General features: G+C 50.6%; 2 protein-coding genes across 2 annotated transcripts in view; both read right to left on the bottom strand.

Moving 5' to 3' along the window:
* Nucleotides 1-12,078, bottom strand: part of LOC139587034 (multiple epidermal growth factor-like domains protein 8) — a 29,940-nt gene extending 17,862 nt beyond the window's left edge. The window contains exons 1-4 of the mRNA XM_071420867.1: nucleotides 11,960-12,078; nucleotides 5,719-5,899; nucleotides 2,879-2,976; nucleotides 762-987 (exon numbers count right to left, since the gene is read on the bottom strand). Of these exons, the coding sequence (XP_071276968.1) occupies nucleotides 762-987; nucleotides 2,879-2,976; nucleotides 5,719-5,737 (343 nt within the window). The 5' untranslated portion in view covers nucleotides 5,738-5,899; nucleotides 11,960-12,078. The remainder of the gene's footprint in view (nucleotides 1-761; nucleotides 988-2,878; nucleotides 2,977-5,718; nucleotides 5,900-11,959) is intronic.
* Nucleotides 12,079-12,133: 55 nt separating this feature from the next.
* Nucleotides 12,134-15,606, bottom strand: LOC139587036 (multiple epidermal growth factor-like domains protein 8). The gene is made up of 4 exons (XM_071420869.1): nucleotides 14,795-15,606; nucleotides 13,371-13,534; nucleotides 12,278-12,509; nucleotides 12,134-12,213 (listed from the first exon to the last, which is right to left on the bottom strand). The coding sequence occupies exons 1-4, from the start codon at nucleotides 14,970-14,972 to the stop codon at nucleotides 12,134-12,136; spliced, it is 654 nt and encodes a 217-aa protein (XP_071276970.1). The 5' UTR covers nucleotides 14,973-15,606.
* Nucleotides 15,607-17,440: the final 1,834 nt, after the last annotated feature.

The following is a 17,440-nucleotide window of genomic DNA, read 5'->3' as shown; positions in this document are numbered from 1 at the left end:
GGGGGCTCCAAACCCACCCCAAAATCACCCCCAAAAACCCCTTAAAAACCCCCCAAAATCCCCCAACCCCCCCCAAACCCCCGAATTTCCCACAAAATCGCCCCCAAAACGCCCCAAAATCCCCGATTTTTCCCCAAACTCACCCCCGAACACGTGGTCCAAGATGGCGGCGGCGGGGCCGGCCAGGCCGGGGGGCTCCAAACCCACCCCAAAATCACCCCCAAAAACCCCAAAATCCACCCCAAAACTCCCCAAAATCCCCCAAATCCCCCCCCAACCCCCCCGAATTTCCCACAAAATCGCCCCCAAAACCCCCCAAAATCCCCGATTTTTCCCCAAACTCTCACCCCGAACACGCAGAGCCACTCGTGGTCCAAGATGGCGGAGGCGGGGCCGGCCAGGCCCGGGGGGCTCCAAACCCACGCCAAAATCACCCCCAAAACCCCAAAATCCACCTCAAAACCCCCCAAAATCCCCCTCAAAGCCCCCGAATTTCCCACAAAATCCTCCCTAAATCCCACAAAATCGCCCCCAGAATGCCCCAAAATCCCCCAAACTCACCCCCGAACACGTAGAGCCACTCGTGGTCCAAGATGGCAGCGGCGGGGCCGGCCAGGCCGGGGGGGCTCCAAACCCCCATAAACCCCCCCAAACTCACCCCAAAATCCCTTAAAACTCCCTAAAATCCCCCAAAGACCCCGAATTTCCCACAGAATCGCCCCCAAAACGCCCCAAAATCCCCGATTTTTCCCCAAACTCACCCCCAAACACATAGAGCCACTCATGGTCCACGATGGTGGCAGCGTGGCCGGCCAGGCCGGGGGGGCCCCGGGGGTCGTTTTTGGGGGGCTGCAGCAGCCGCCAGCCCCCCCCGGGCCGGGCATCGAAGGCCCAGAGGTCGTTGGTCAGGGCCCCCCCCCGCAGCTGCCCCCCAAAAATCACCAGGGAGTCCCCCCAGGCCACGGCCGAGTGCGAGTGCCGGGGGGCCTGGGGAGGGGAGAATTGGGGTCACTGGGGGGATTTGGGGGGGTTTTGGGGGGAATTTGGGGTAAATTTGGGGTGCTTGGGGGATTTGGGGGGGATTGGGGGGGGTTTGGGGGGGATTTGGGGGGGATTTGGGGTGGATTTGGGGAGGTTTGGGGGGTATTTTGGGGGGGATTGGGGGGTTTGGGGGTCACTCGGGGGATTTGGGGGGATTTGGGGAGATTTGGGGGGCCTGGGGGGACAGACTTGGGGTCACCGGGGGGTTTGGGGGGGGTTTGGGGTAAATTTGGGGTCACCTGGGGGGATTGGGGGGGATTTGGGGGTCACTTGTGGGATTTGGGGGGATATTCGGGGTCACTTGGATTTGGGGGGATTTGGGGGGCCTGGGGAGGGAGAATTGGGGTCACCGGGGGGTTTGGGGGGGATTTGGGGGTGACTTGGGGGGGATTTGGGGGATTGGGGGGGATTTGGGGGGTATTTTGGGGGGGATTTTGGGGTGCTTGGGGGGGATTTTGGGGGTTTGAGGTGGTTTGGGGGGATTTGGGGGGGATCTGGGGAGTTTGGGGGGGATTTGGGGAGAATTTGGGGTGAAATTTGGGGGGATTTGGGGGGAAATTTGGGGGGATTTGGGGTCATTTGGGGGATTTGGGGGGGTTTGGGGGGGTTTGGGGGGGATTTGGGGGGGGATTTTGGGGTGCTTGGGGGGGATTTGGGGGGGTTTGAGGTGGTTTGGGGGGATTTGGGGGGGATTTGGGGGGGATTTGGGGTGAAATTCGGGGTGCTTGGGGTGGATTTGGGGAAATTTTGGGGTAATTTGGGGGGGCTCTCACCGGGGAAGGGATTTTGGGGTAATTTTTGGGTAATTTTGTGGTAATTTTGGGTAATTTTGGTTAATCTGGGGGCCTCTTACCGGGGAAGGGATTTTGGGGTAATTTTGATTAATTTAGGGCAATTTTGTAGGATTTTGGGGTAATTTTGGGGTATTTTAGGGTAATTTTAGGGTAATTTTGGTGAATTTGGGGGGCTCTCACCGGGGAAGGGATTTTGGGGTAATTGTGATTAATTTAGGGTAATTTTGGAGGTTTTTAGGGTAATTTTGTGGGATTTTGGGGTAATTTAAGGTAATTTTGGGGGATTTTGGGGTAATTTTGGGTAATTTAGGGTAATTTTGTGGGTTTTTAGGGTAATTTTAGGGTAATTTTGTGGGATTTTGGGGTAATTTGGGGGTAATTTTAGGGTAATTTTGGGGTTATTTTAGGGCATTTTTGGGTAATTTTGGTTAATTTTGGTGAATTTGGGGGGCTCTCACCAGGGAAGGGATTTTAGGATAATTTTAGGGTAATTTTGTAGGATTTTGGGGTAATTTGGGGGTAATTTTAGGGTAATTTTGTGGGATTTTGGGGTAATTTTGGGGTAATTTTGTGGGATTTGGTGTAATTTTGGGTAATTTAAGGTAATTTAGGGTAATTTTAGGGTAATTTTGGTGAATTTGGGGGGCTCTCACCAGGGAAGGGATTTTAGGATAATTTTGGGTAATTTTAGGGTAATTTTGGGGGTTTTTAGGGTAATTTTGGGGTCATTTTTGGTAATTTTGGTTAATTTAGGGTAATTTTGTGGGTTTTTAGGGTAATTTTGGGGGTTTTTAGGGTAATTTAGGGTAATTTTAGGGCATTTTTGGTTAATTTAGGGTAATTTTGTGGGATTTTGGGGTCATTTTAGGGCATTTTAGGTTAATTTAGGGTAATTTTGGGGTCTCTCACCGGGGAAGGGATTTTAGGGTAATTTTGTGAGATTTTAGGTTAATTTAGGGTAATTTTGGGGGTTTTTAGGGTAATTTTGGGGTAATTTTAGGGCATTTTAGGTTAATTTAAGGTAATTTTTTGGGGTCTCTCACCGGGGCGGGGCGCCCGGGGCTCTCGGGGATCTGTTCCCAGCGGTTGGAGCTGAAGTTGTACCTGACCAGATCCCCCAGGGCCTCGTTCAGGTCCAGTCCTGGCCAGGGGGACACGCTCAGGATCCCTCCCCAAATCCCCCAAAAACGCCCCAAAAATCCCCCAAATCCATCCCCAAAAAAACCCCAAAAAAATCCCGTTAAAAAAACCACAAAATCGCCCCAAATTCCCCCAAAATCGCCCCAAAATTCCCCCAAAATCGCCCCAAATTCCCCCCAAAATCCCCCAAAATCCCCCAAATCCATCCCTCAAAAAAAACCCCAAAAATAATCCCATTGAAAAACCCAAAATTGCCCCAAATTCCCCACAAATCGCCCCAAAATTCCCGCCAAAATTGCCCCAAATTCCCCCCAAAATGTCCCCAAATCCATCCCCCAAAAAACCAAAAAAAATCCCATTAAAAAAACCCAAAATCGCCCCATTTTCCCCCCCAAACCCCATTTCCCCCCATTTCCCCCCCCATTTTTCCACATTTTCCCCCTCAACCACCCCCCCAAAACCCCATTTCCCCATTTTTTCCCCATTTTTGCCCTAAAATCCCAATTTTTCCCCATTTTCCCCCCATTTTCCCCTCATTCTTCCCCCCAATTTTCCCCTCATTTTCCCCATTTTCCCCCATTTTTCCCCATTTACTTCCCCCATTTATTTCCCCATTTTTCTCCATTTTCCCAATCTTTTCCCCATTTTCCCCCTTTTCTCTCCATTCTTCCCCATTTTCCTCCCCAATTTCCCCTCATTCTCTCCCCCATTTCCTCCCCAAACTTCCCCATTTCCCCCATTTTCCCCCATCTTCCCCCAATCTTTCCCCATTTTTCCCCATTTATTTCCCAATTTTTCCCCATTTATTTCCCCATTTTCCCCCATTTTCCCTCCATTCTTCCCCATTTCCTCCCCCAATTTTCTCCCCATTTTCCCCTTTTCCCTCCCCCTTTCCCCCATTTTCCCCCCATTTTTTCCCCATCTTCCCCCCATTTTTCCCCCTCAACTCCCCCCAAACCCCATTTTTTGCCCCATTTTTTCCCTATTTTTTCCCCATTTTTTCCCTATTTTTTCCCCATTTTTTTGCCCTATTTTTTCCCCATTTTCCCCCATTTTTTCCCCCTCAACTCCCCCCCAATTTTTCCCCATTTTTCCCCCCATTTTTCCACATTTTCCCCCATTTTTTCCCCAAAATCCCCATTTTTCCCCCATTTTCCCCCCATTTTTTGCCCCAAAAACCCCATTTTTTCCCATATTCCCCCATTTTTCCCCAAAATCCCCATTTTTTCCCCATTTTTCCCATTTTCCCCCCCAAAACCCCATTTTCCCCCCATTTTCCCCCCCATTTTTTGCCCTAAAATCTCCATTTTTTGCCCTAAAATCCCCATTTTTTCCCCATTTTTCCCCATTTCTCCCCCTCAACTGCCCCCGTCAAAACCCCATTTTTCCTCATTTTCCCCCCATTTTTCCCCATTTCCCCCCTCAACTGCCCCCCCAAAACCCCATTTTACTCCCATTTTTTGCCCCAAAATCCCCATTTTTTTCCCGTTTTTCCCCATTTTTTCCCCATTTTTTGCCCCAAAACCCCCATTTTTTGCCCCAAAACCCCAATTTTCCCCCCATTTTTCCCCCTACTCACCCCCAAACACGTACAGCATCCCTGTCCCTTCCAGCACGGCCCCGGCCGCCCCAAATCCCCCACAAACCTTGGCTTTTGTCCCATTTATTTCCCAATTTTTCCCCATTTTCCCCCATTTTCCCTCCGTTCTTCCCCCTTTTCCTCCCCCTTTCCTCTCATTCTTCCCCCCCAATTTTCCCCTCATTTTCCCCCAATTTTCCCCTCATTCTCTCCCCATTTCCCCCCTAAATTTTCCCCATTTTCCTCCCCCAATTTTTTCCTCATTCCCTCCCCCATTTTCCCCCCAATTTCCCCCCCCCAATTTTCCCCATTTTCCCCCAATTTTTCCCTTTTTTCTTTCCACCATTTCCCCCCATTTTTTCCCATGTTCCCCCAAATTTTCCCCATTTTCCTCCCCCAATTTTCCCCTCATTCTCTCCCCCATTTCCTCCCCAAACTTTCCCCATTTCCCCCCATTTTCCCCCATCTTCCCCCAATCTTTCCCCATTTTTCCCCATTTATTTCCCAATTTTTCCCCATTTATTTCCCCATTTTCCCCCATTTTCCCTCCATTCTTCCCCATTTTCCTCCCCCAATTTTCTCCCCATTTTCCCCCTTTTCCCTCCCCCTTTCCCCCATTTTCCCCCCATTTTTCCCCATTTTCCCCCATTTTTTCCCCATTTTTCCCCATCTTCCCCCCATTTTTCCCCCTCAGACCCCCCCAAAACCCCATTTTTTTCCCCATTTTCCCCCCAAAATCCCATCATTTTCTCCCCAATTTTCCCCTTTTTTTCCCACCACTTCCCCCCATCTTTCCCACGTTTTTCCCCCCTCAAACCCCCCCAAAATCCCATTTTTTTACCATTTTTCCCCCCAATTTTTGCCCCAAAAACCCCATTTTTTGCCCCAAAAACCCCATTTTTTTCCCGTTTTTCCCCAAAATCCCCCATTTTCTCCCCATTTTCCCCCAATTTTTTCCCCATTTTTCCCCCATTTTTTCCCCATCTTTCCCCCATTTTTGCCCCAAAAAAACCCCAGTTTTTTCCCCCATTCTCCCCCCATTTTTTGCCCTAAAATCCCCATTTTTTGCCGCAAAATCCCCATTTTTTGCCCTAAAATCCCCATTTTTTCCCCCAATTTTCCCCCCCAAAATCCCAAATTTTCCCCATTTTCCCCCAAACTCACCCCCAAACACGTAGAACATCCCTGTCCCTTCCAGCACGGCCCCGGCCGCCGCTGTCCTGGGGGGGAACTGGGGATCCCCGGGGCTGACCCGGAACCAGCGCCCGCCCCCCCGGGGGTCCCCCAGGGCGAGGTCACAGCTGAACCCCACAAAGCCCGGCCGGCACTCGCAGCGCCCCGTGGCCTGAAATACCCAAAATTTGGGGTTAGGAGGGCATTTTTGGGGTCCCCAAAAGTTTTGGGGTCTCCCTGTTCTGTTTTGGGGTCTCTCAGTTTCAATCGCAAAAGTTTTGGGGTTCCCTGGAGCCATTTTGGGAGCTTTTGGGGTCTCTCAGTTCTGGTTTGGGGTCTCTCAGTTCCATTTCTGGAGGTTTTGGGGTCTCTCAGTTCCATTTTGGGAGGTTTTGGGGTCTCTCAGTTCCGTTTTGGGGTCCCTCAGTTTCAATCACAAAAGTTTTGGGGTCCCAAAGCTCCAGTCCCAAAAGTTTTGGGGTCTCTCAGAGCCGTTTCTGGAGGTTTTGGGGTCTCTCAGTTTCAATCCCAAAAGTTTTGGGGTCTCCCTCAAAAGTTTTGGGGTCTCTCAGTTCCAATCGCAAAAGTTTTGGGGCCTCCTGGAGCCATTTTGGGAGGTTTTGGGGTCTCTCAGAGCCAATTCTGGAGGTTTTGGGGTCTCTTTGTTCTGGAGGTTTTGGGGTCTCAAAGCTGCAGTCCCAAAGTTTTGGGGTCTCTCAGTTCCATTTCTGGAGGTTTTGGGGTCACTCAGTTCCATTTTGGGGGGGTTTGGGGTCTCCCTGTTCTGTTTTGGGGTCCCAAAGCTCCAATCACAAAAGTTTTGGGGTCACTCATTTCCATTTCTGGGGGGTTTGGGGTCTCTCAGTTCTGTTTTGGGGTCTCTCAGTTCAGTTTTGGGGTCCCGCAGGGCGAGGTCACAGCTGAACCCCACAAAGCCCGGCCGGCACTCGCAGCGCCCCGTGGCCTAAAATCCCAAAAGTTTGGGGGGTCAGGGGGGTCAGGAGGGGGGGCAGAGGCGTTTTGGGGGGGTTTGGGGTCTCCCCCAAAAGTTTTGGGGTCTCCCTGTTCTGTTTTGGGGTCTCAAAGTTCCAATCGCAAAAGTTTTGGGGTCTCTCAGTTCCATTCTGGAGGTTTTGGGGTCTCTTTGTTCTGGACGTTTTGGGGTCTCAAAGCTCCAGTCCCAAAGATTTTGGGGTCTCCCTGTTCTGTTTTGGGGTCTCTCAGAGCCTTTTCTGGAGGTTTTGGGGTCTCTTTGTTCCGGAGGTTTTGGGGTCTCTCAGTTTCAATCCCAAAAGTTTTGGGGTCTCCCAGTTCTGTTTTGGGGTCTCTCAGCTCCATTTCTGAAGCTTTTGGGGTCTCTCAGTTCCATTTTTGGAAGTTTTGGGGTCTCCCTCAAAAGTTTTGGGGTCTCTCAGTTCCAATCGCAAAAGTTTCGGGGTCTCCTGGAGCCATTTCTGGAGGTTTTGGGGTCTCCCTGTTCTGTTTTGGGGTCTCTCAGTTCTGTTTTCAGGGGTTTGGGGTCTCCTCAGAAGTTTTGGGGTCCCTCAGTTTCAATCCCAAAAGTTTTGGGGTCTCTCAGTTCTGTTTTGGGGTTTCTCAGTTCGGATCGCAAAAGTTTTGGGGTTCCCTGGAGCCATTTCTGGAGGTTTTGGGGTCTCTCAGTTCTGTTCTGGGGGATTTGGGGTCTCCCTCAAAAGTTTTGGGGCCCCAAAGTTCCAATCGCAAAAGTTTTGGGGTCTCCTAGATCCATTTTGGGAGCTTTTGGGGTCGCTCAGTTCCATTTCTGGAGGTTTTGGGGTCTCTTTGTTCTGAAGGTTTTGGGGTCTCAAAGCTCCAATCCCAGCAGTTTTGGGGTCTCCCAGTTCCAATCCCAAAGATTTTGGGGTCTCCCAGTTCTGTTTTGGGGTCTCTCCGTTCCATTTCTGGAGGTTTTGGGGTCTCTCAAAGCCATTTCTGGAGGTTTTGGGGTCTCCCTGTTCTGTTTTGGGGTCTCAAAGCTCCAATCCCAGCAGTTTTGGGGTCTCTCAGTTCCAATCGCAAAAGTTTTGGGGTCTCCTGGAGCCATTTCTGGTTTGTATTTCTGGAGGTTTTGGGGTCTCTCAGTTTCTGTTTTCCAGGGGGTTTGGGGTCTCCCTGTTCTGTTTTGGGGTCTCTCAGTTCCAGTCCCAAAATTTTGGGGTCCCAAAGTTCCAATCGCAAAAGTTTTGGGGTCTCCTGGAGCCACTTCTGGACCTTTTGGGGTCTCTTTGTTCTGGAGGTTTTGGGGTCTCAAAGCTCCAGTCCCAAAGTTTTGGGGTCTCTCAGTTCCATTTCTGGAGGTTTTGGGGTCACTCAGTTCCATTTTGGGGGGGTTTGGGGTCTCCCTGTTCTGTTTTGGGGTCCCAAAGCTCCAATCACAAAAGTTTTGGGGTCACTCATTTCCATTTCTGGGGGGTTTGGGGTCTCTCAGTTCTGTTTTGGGGTCTCTCAGTTCTGTTTTGGGGTCTCTCAGTTCTGTTTTGGGGTCCCCCAGGGCGAGGTCACAGCTGAACCCCACAAAGCCCGGCCGGCACTCGCAGCGCCCCGTGGCCTAAAATCCCAAAAATTTGGGGTCAGGAGGGCATTTTTGGGGGTCCCCAAAAGTTTTGGGGTCTCCCTGTTCTGTTTTGGGGTCCCAAAGTTTCAATCGCAAAAGTTTTGGGGTTCCCTGGAGCCATTTTGGGAGGTTTTGGGGTCTCTCAGTTCTGTTTTGGGGTCTCTCAGTTCCACTTCTGGACCTTTTGGGGTCTCTTTGTTCTGGAGGTTTTGGGGTCTCAAAGCTCCAGTCCCAAAAGTTTTGGGGTCTCCTGAATCCATTTCTGGAGGTTTTGGGGTCTCTCAGTTCTGTTCTGGAGGGTTTGGGGTCCCCCAGGGCGAGGTCACAGCTGAACCCCACAAAGCCCGGCCGGCACTCGCAGCGCCCCGTGGCCTAAAATACCCAAAATTTGGGGTCAGAAGGGCATTTTTGGGGTCCCCAAAAGTTTTGGGGTCTCCCTGTTCTGTTTTGGGGTCTCTCAGTTTCAATCGCAAAAGTTTTGGGGTTCCCTGGAGCCATTTTGGGAGCTTTTGGGGTCTCTCAGTTCTGGTTTGGGGTCTCTCAGTTCCATTTCTGGAGGTTTTGGGGTCTCTCAGTTCCATTTTGGGAGGTTTTGGGGTCTCCCAGTTCTGTTTTGGGGTCTCCCTCTTCTGTTTTGGGGTCTCTCAGTTCTGTTTTGGGGTCCCCCAGGGCGAGGTCACAGCTGAACCCCACAAAGCCCGGCCGGCACTCGCAGCGCCCCGTGGCCTGGAATCCCAAAAATTTGGGGTCAGGAGGGCATTTTTGGGGTCCCCAAAAGTTTTGGGGTCTCTCAGTTTCAATCCCAAAAGTTTTGGGGTCTCTCAGTTCCATTTCTGGGGGTTTGGGGTCTCTCAGTTCAGTTTTGGGGTCCCGCAGGGCGAGGTCACAGCTGAACCCCACAAAGCCCGGCCGGCACTCGCAGCGCCCCGTGGCCTGAAATCCCAAAAGTTTGGGGTCAGGGGGGCATTTTTGGGGGTTTGGGGTGTCCCTGTTCTGTTTTGGGGTCTCTCAGTTCTGTTTTGGGGTCTCCTGGAGCCATTTCTGGAGCTTTTGGGGTCCCCCAGGGCGCACTCGCAGCGCCCCGTGGCCTGCAATCCCAAAATTGGGGGGTCAGCAGGGGGGGTTTGGGGTCTCTCAATTCTGTTTTGGGGTCTCCCAGATCCATTTCTGGAGGTTTTGGGGTCCCAAAGTTCCAGTCCCAAAAGTTTTGGGGTCTCCCAGTTCCAATCGCAAAAGTTTTGGGGTCCCAAAATTCCAATCCCAAAGGTTTTGGGGTCTCTCAGCTCCATTTCTGAAGCTTTTGGGGTCTCTCAGTTCCATTTTTGGAAGTTTTGGGGTCTCCCTCAAAAGTTTTGGGGTCTCTCAGTTCCAATCGCAAAAGTTTTGGGGCCTCCTGGAGCCATTTTGGGAGGTTTTGGGGTCTCTCAGAGCCAATTCTGGAGGTTTTGGGGTCTCTTTGTTCTGGAGGTTTTGGGGTCTCAAAGCTCCAGTCCCAAAGTTTTGGGGTCTCTCAGTTCCATTTCTGGAGGTTTTGGGGTCACTCAGTTCCATTTTGGGGGGGTTTGGGGTCTCCCTGTTCTGTTTTGGGGTCCCAAAGCTCCAATCACAAAAGTTTTGGGGTCACTCATTTCCATTTCTGGGGGGTTTGGGGTCTCTCAGTTCTGTTTTGGGGTCTCTCAGTTCAGTTTTGGGGTCCCGCAGGGCGAGGTCACAGCTGAACCCCACAAAGCCCGGCCGGCACTCGCAGCGCCCCGTGGCCTGAAATCCCAAAAATTTGGGGTCAGGAGGGCATTTCTGGGGTCCCCAAAAGTTTTGGGGTCCCAAAATTCCAGTCCCAAAAGTTTTGGGGTCTCTCAGTTCCAATCGCAAAAGTTTTGGGGTCTCCTGGAGCCATTTCTGGAGGTTTTGGGGTCTCCCTGTTCTGTTTTGGGGTCTCTCAGTTCCATTTCTGGCCCTTTTGGCATCTCCTTGACCCATTCCTGACCCTTTTGAACTCCCTCAACCCCCCCCAAAAAAAACCCAAAAAAAACCCCAAAAATCCCCTCAAAAACCCCCAAAAACACCCAAAAACCCCCCGAAAAACCCCAAAACCCCCCCAAATCTTTACCCTGACCTGGTTGCAGGAGCCCCCGGGGGGGTGGCAGTGCTGGGCACACACAGGGGTGGCACAGGAAGGTCCCTCCCAGCCCTGGGGACACTGGCAGAAAACCCCCAAAAACAACCCCCAAAAAACCCCAAAAAAACCCCGAAAAAGCCCCAAAAAATTGCCGAAAAAAACCCAAAAATACCCCGAAAAAACCCAAAAAATTCCCAAAAAATTGCCCAAAAAACCCCAAAAAAACCCGAAAAAATCCCAAAAAAACCCCAAAAAATCCCAAAAATTTGCCCAAAACGACCGCAAAAAATCCCCAAAAATTGCCCAAGAAACCCCAAAAAAACCCCGAAAAAACCCCAAAAAAATCCCCAAAAAATCCCAAAAAATTGCCCAAGAAACCCCAAAAAAAAACCCAAAAAACCCAAAAAATTACCCAAAAAATTACCCAAAAAATCTCAAAAAATTGCCCAAAAAATTGCCCAAAAAATTGCCGAAAAAACCCCAAAAAAACCCCAAATAACCCTGATAAAACCCTGAAAAACTGCTCAAAAAACCCCAAAAAATCCCAAAAAATTGCCCGAAAAAACCCCCAAAAAACCCCAAAAAATCCCAAAAAATTTCCCAAAAAACCCCAAAAAATTGCCCAAAAAACCCCGAAAAACCGCCCAAAAATTGCCCAAAAAACCCCCAAAACCCCCAAAAAACCCCAAAACCCCCCCAAATCTTTGTCCTAACCTGGTTACAGGTGCCCCCGGGGGGGTGGCAGTGCTGGGCACACGCAGGGGTGGCACAGGAAGGTCCCTCCCAGCCTTGGGGACACTGGCAGTGGCCCTGGGGAAACTCCCCAAAAACCCCGAAAAAGCCCCAAAAAACCCCAAAAAAATTGCCGAAAAAACCCCAAAAAAGCCCAAAAAATCCCAAAAAATCCCTGAAAAAAGCCCGAAAACCCCCCAAAAAAAACCCCAAAAAAACCCCCAAAAAATCCAAAAAAATTGCCCAAAAAACCCCGAAAAATTGCCCAAAAAAGCCCGAAAAAACCCCAAAAAAACCCAAAAAATCCCGAAAAAACCCCAAAAAAATCCCAAAAAATTGCCCAAAAAACCCCAAAAACTTGCCCAAAAAACCCTGAAGAAACCCCAAAAAAACCCCAAAAAAACCCCCCAAAAAACCCAAAAAACCCCAAAAAACCCCAAAAAAAACCCAAAAAAACCCCCAAAACACCCCCAAAAAATCCCCAAAAATCCCAAAAAATTGCCCAAAAAACCCCAAAAAAACCCCAAAAAATATCAAAAAATTGCCCAAAAAACCCCCAAAAAAACTGCCCAAAAAACCCCCCAAAAATCCCAAAAAACTGCCCAAAAAACCATGAAAAACCCCTAAAAAGCCCCAAATCTTTACCCTAACCTGGTTACAGGAGCCCCCAGGGGGGTGGCAGTGCTGGGGACAGGCAGGGGTGGCACAGGAAGGTCCCTCCCAGCCTTGGGGACACTGGCAGAAAACCCCCAAAAACCCCCCAAAAACCCCCCAAAAACCCCCAAACCTCCCCAAATCTTTGTCCTAACCTGGTTGCAGGTGCCCCCAGGGGGGTGGCAGTGCTGGGCACACACAGGGGTGGCACAGGAAGGTCCCTCCCAGCCCTGGGGACATTGGCAGTGGCCCTGGGGAAACTCCCCAAAAACCCCCAAAACACCCCAAAACACCCCAAAAAAAACCCAAAACCCCCCCAAATCTTTGTCCTAACCTGGTTGCAGGTGCCCCCGGGGGGGTGGCAGTGCTGGGGACACGCAGGGGTGGCACAGGAAGGTCCCTCCCAGCCCTGGGGACACTGGCAGAAAAGGCCTCAAAACAACCCCCAAAAACCCCCCAAAAACCCCCAAAACCCCCCCAAATCTTTACCCTAACCTGGTTGCAGGTGCCCCCGGGGGGGTGGCAGTGCTGGGCACACGCAGGGGTGGCACAGGAAGGTCCCTCCCAGCCCTGGGGACATTGGCAGTGGCCCTGGGGGTGGCAGCGGCCGCGGCCCGAGCAGCCCCCGGGGCACAGAGACAGAGCCCAGGTGGCGTTGAAGCCCAGCAGGTTGTAGTTGGCATCGCTGAAAAGGTGCAGAAGCATCTGGAAAAAATGAGGGAAAAATGGTTAAAATGTGATGGGAAAATTATAGAGAAATTAATAAAAAAATTAGCACTTGAATTGGGGAAAAATTTAAAAAAAAATCGCCTGAAAATCGCGAAAAATTCCAAAAAAAAGCCTCTAAAATTCACAAAAAAAATCCCAAAAAATCTCCGAAAAATCCCTAAAAACATCCCTAAAAATCACCAAAAAATCCCCCCCAAAAATGTCTAAAAATCACAAAAAAACCCCCAAAAAACCGTAAAAAATTCCCTAAAAATCCCCAAAAAATCCCCAATTTTGCTTTACAATAATCCCAATAAACCCCCCAAAAATCCCTAAAAAATCCCCAAAAAAATCCCTAAAAATCCCCTAAAAATTCCTAAAAATCCCCCAAAAAATCCCAATAAATTCCCCTAAAAACCCCCCAAAAACCCCTAAAAATCCCTAAAAATCCCCTAAACATTCCTAAAAAATCCCTAAAAATCCCCCCAAAAATCCCTAAAAAATACCAAAAAAATCCCCCAAAAATCGCTAAAATTACCCAAAAATTCCCCAAAAAATTCCCTAAAAATCCCCAAAAATTAACAAAATTTCCCTAAAAATCCCCGAAAAAATCCCCGAAAAAATCCCGAAAAAATCCCAAAAAAAACCCTAAAAATCCCCTAAAAATTCCTAAAAATCCCCCCAAAAATCCCTAAAAAAATCCCAAAAAAATCCCAAAAAATCCCCCAAAAAATCCAAAAAAAATCCCCAAAAAATCCCAAAAAATCCCCAAAACCCCCTACAAATCCCACCCCCAAAAAACCCCCAAAATCCCCACAAAATCTTATTAAAAAACCCCAAATCCCTGGAATTGCTGACCTTCCCCGAGGTGGCCTCGATGGGGGCGGGCAGGGCGCTGCCGCTGAGCGCTGCCAGGAGGCGGCCGCGCGTGGAGGCGCCGTCGTAGACGAACAGGTAATCGTAGGTGCACTCCGTGTCCATGAAGGTGAAGGTCAGCAGGATCCTGTGTCTGGGGCTGGGGGCTGGGATTAGGGGGGAAAAAGGAAAAAAAAAGCAAAAAAATCGGGAAATCCTAAAGAAAATCCCATAAAAATCCCAATTGGATAAAGGGAGGTGCGGTCGCTTTAAGGGGAGGGTGACAGCTTGGGGGTGTGAGGGACTCATAAGAGGAAGGGGGAAGGGGAAACCCCAAAACCCCAAAAAAACCCCATTAAAAACTCCTAAAACCTCCCCCAAAAATCCTATAAAAGTCCCATAAAAATCCCATAAAAATTCCCATTGAAATTCTATTGAAATCCCATTGAAATTCCATACAGGTCCCTTTAAGAGGAAGGCGCCATCTTGTGGATGTGAGGGGCTCGTAACAGGGAAGGGGAAACCACAAAAGATCCCACACTTAAAAACCCCAAAATCCCCAAAAATCCAATTAAAAACCCCTAAAACCTTCCCCAAAAATCTCATAAAAATCCTATAAAAATCCCCTAAAACTTCCCACAAAAATCCCATAAAAGTCCCATTGAAATCCTATTGAAATTCCATAAAGGTCCCTTTAAGAGGAGGGCGCCATCTTGTGGATGTGAGGGACTCGTAAGAGGGAAGGGGAAGGAGGGACCCAAAAAGTACAAAAATAACCCCATAAAAAACCCCTAAAACCTCCCCCAAAATCCCATCAAAATCCCATCAAAATCCCCTAAAACTTCCCACAAAAATCCCATAAAAGTCCCATTAAAATCCCATTAAAATTCCATAAAGGTCCCTTTAAGAGGAGGGCGCCATCTTGTGGATGTGAGCGACTCGTAATTGGGGAAGGGGCAGGGGAGACCCCAAAAGATCCCAAATCCCAAAAACCCCAAAATCCCCCAAAATCCGTAAAAAAATTTTAAAAATCCTATTAAAAAACCGCAAAAAATGTTGGCGTCTCTTTGTGGAATTTTGAAGTATGAGGGGTTTTTGGGGCCGTTTTTGGCTTTCTCTGAGGGGATTTTGGGTTTCTCTGAGGGGATTTTAGGGTCGAGGGGGGGTTTTGGGTTCGCCGAGCCCAATTTTGGGGTGAATTTCAGCATTTTCGGGGTCTCTGTGGGGTTTTTGGGGCACATTTTGAGGTCTCCCCCCCCCTCCATGATCCACCCGCACTTCCCGCGCAGGGCCAGGGAAGCTTCGTTTCCCAGAGGATTTTGGGCGTTTTTTGAGCCGATTTTGAGGGTTTTGGGGCCGATTTTGGGGTTTTCGGGGTCGCCGAGGCCGATTTTGGGGTGAATTTGGGGGATTTCGGGGTCCCTCACCTTCGATGAGCCACTCGCAGTTGCCGTTGACCGAGTAATTGCCGGGGCCGTCGGTGACGAAGCCGCGGGGTCCCCTCAGGATCTGGCGCTGCCCTTTGCAATCCCCGGCTCCCACCCGGGGTGGGACCCCAAAAAAACCCCAAAAAAACCCCAAAAGCAGCGCCCCGGGGACCCCCATGGTTCCAGGCTGGGGGGGGGACGGAGCTGGAAGAGAAAATTTGGGGTTAAAAGGAAGGGAATTGGGGCCGGGAGGTGCTAAAAAGGTTCTAAAGCTCACAGGGGATCCCAAATCCCAAAGAAAGCCCCAAAAGCCCACAAGGACCCCCTGAAACACCCCAAAACCCACACAAACATCCCAAAACCCCCTCAAACACCCCAAAACCCCCTCAAACACCCCTAAAACCCCCTAAAATTTTAACGGGATGCTCCAGACATGACTGTGGGGATGCTGAACCTTCCCCCAGGACCCCCAAATCCCCTCAGGATTCCTGAAACCCCTCAGGACCCCCCAAATCTCCCCAAAATCTCCTCATGATCCCCTTAGAACCTCCCAAATTCACTCTTAAGCCCTTGAGGATTCCCCAAATCCTCCCCCAAAGCCTCACGATCCCCTCACAAGCTTCTAAAACCCCCTCAATCCCCTCACAATCCCTTCACGATCCCCTAAAACCCCCGAAAATCCCCTCACGACCCCTTAAAAGACCCTCATCCCCTCATGATTCCCTCACGAACCCCTCGTCCCCTCACGACCCTTTAAAATCCCGTAAAATCCCCTCAGGACCCCCTAAAATCCCCTCACTATCTCCTCAGGATCCCCCACATCCCCTCACAACCCCCTCAGCATCCTTAAAACCTCCTCATCCCCTCACGACCCCCCAAAACTTCTCACGATCCCCTCAGCACCCCTAAAACCCCCTCACGACCCCTCAAAACCGCCTAAAATCCCCTCAATCTCCTGACGATCCCCTCAGCACCCCCCCAAAACCGCCTTATTCCCTCACAACCCCCTCAGCATCCCTAAAACCGCCTCACAATCCCCTCACGACCCCTCAAAACTCCTCACGACCCTTCACAATCCCCTCAACACCCCCTAAAACCGCCTCACCCCCTCACGATCCCCTCACGACCCCCCAGAACCCCCTCACCCCCTCACGATTCCCGCGTCCCCTCAGTCCCACCTCCCCCCACCGGGCCCGCCGGGGTCCCGCAGGCCTCACGGGCTCTGCCAGGCCCCGCGAAGCAGCGAGGGCTCGCGGGGACCGCTGGGAGAGCTCCCCTAAGCGCCGAAAAGCGGCGATAAAGTCGCGATAGAGCCGCGATAGAGCCGCGATAGGCGCGGCCCCTCCCCCCCTCACCCGCTGGCGGCGGCTCCTGAGGCGGCGGGGGGAGAGGGGGCGGGGCCAGCGGAGGGGGCGGGGCCAGAAGAGGCGGGAAATTGGGCGGGGATTGAAAGTGGGCGTGGTTCAGCGGAGAAATGGGCGTGGTTATTGAAGGGGCGGGGCTACTGAGGGCGTGTGGGCGGGGCCGGAGGGAAATTCGGGATTTTTGGGGTGAAAAATGCGAAATTTGGGACACGGAGCGTCTCCTTTGCTGCAGGGTGAGGCGATCCCAAGACAGCTGCGTGTTCTTCTCGCAGCCTTCGTCCTCCTCATCATCAAATCGGGTGCAAGGGGCATTTACCAGTGGGAAAATTGGGGATTTTTGGGGTGAAAAACCTGGATTTTGGGACAGGGAATGATCCCGTTTGCTCCAGGGTGTGGCCGCTCCAGCTCGTCCTCCTCGGAGTCTTCATCCTCTTTCTCCTCCTCAAATCGCCCCAAAATCATCCAAATTCACCCCAAAAGTGCCCAAAATCAGCCCAAAATTGCTCCACATCGCACTAAAACCAGAATTGCCCAAAATCAGCCCCGAATCACCCCAAAGTTGCCCTAAATCTCCTGAAACCTCCCCAAAACCTACTCAGGACACCCCCAGCTCCTTAAGAAGGCCTCAAGACCCCCAAAAATCTCCCCAAAATCCCTCCAAATTGTTCAAAATCACCCCAAAATCGCCCCAAAATTGCCCAAAATCTTCTGAAACTCCCTCAAAACCGACTCAGGAGCACCCCTTTAAAAATTGCCCCAAATCTCCCCAAAATCCCCCAAATTACCCCCAGATCTCCCCAAAATCCCCCAAATTACCCCCAGATCGCCCCCAAATCCCCCAAAATCGCCCCCAAACCCCTTTAAAAATTGCCCAATCACCCCAAAAATTGCCCAAAATCTTCTGAAACTCCCTCAAAACCGACTCAGGAGTTCCCAAACCCCTTTAAAAATCGCCCCAAATCGCCCCCAAACCCCTTTAAAAATTGCCCAAAAGTCTTCTGAAACTCCCTCAAAACCGACTCAGGAGCCCCCCAAACCCCTTTAAAAATCGCCCCAAATCGCCTCAAAATCCCCCAAAGTCGCCCCCAAACCCCTTTAAAAATCTCCCCAAAATCGCCCCCAAATTCCCCCCAAAATCGCCCCCAGATCCCCCAAAACTGCACCAAATCACCCCCAAAACCGCAAAGAAATTGTTCCAAAATCCCCCCAAATTACCCAAAGTCTTCTGAAACTCCCTCAAAACCGACTCAGGACCCCCCCAAACCCCTTTAAAAATCGCCCC

Source organism: Agelaius tricolor, unplaced genomic scaffold (genome assembly GCF_023055355.1).
Source record: "Agelaius tricolor isolate 1412-34295 unplaced genomic scaffold, bAgeTri1.0.p SCAF_168, whole genome shotgun sequence".
In the NCBI taxonomy this organism is placed as follows: Eukaryota; Metazoa; Chordata; class Aves; order Passeriformes; family Icteridae; genus Agelaius; species Agelaius tricolor.
Note: the sequence above shows the minus strand (reverse complement) of the source record. Positions and strands in the feature narration are given on the sequence as shown.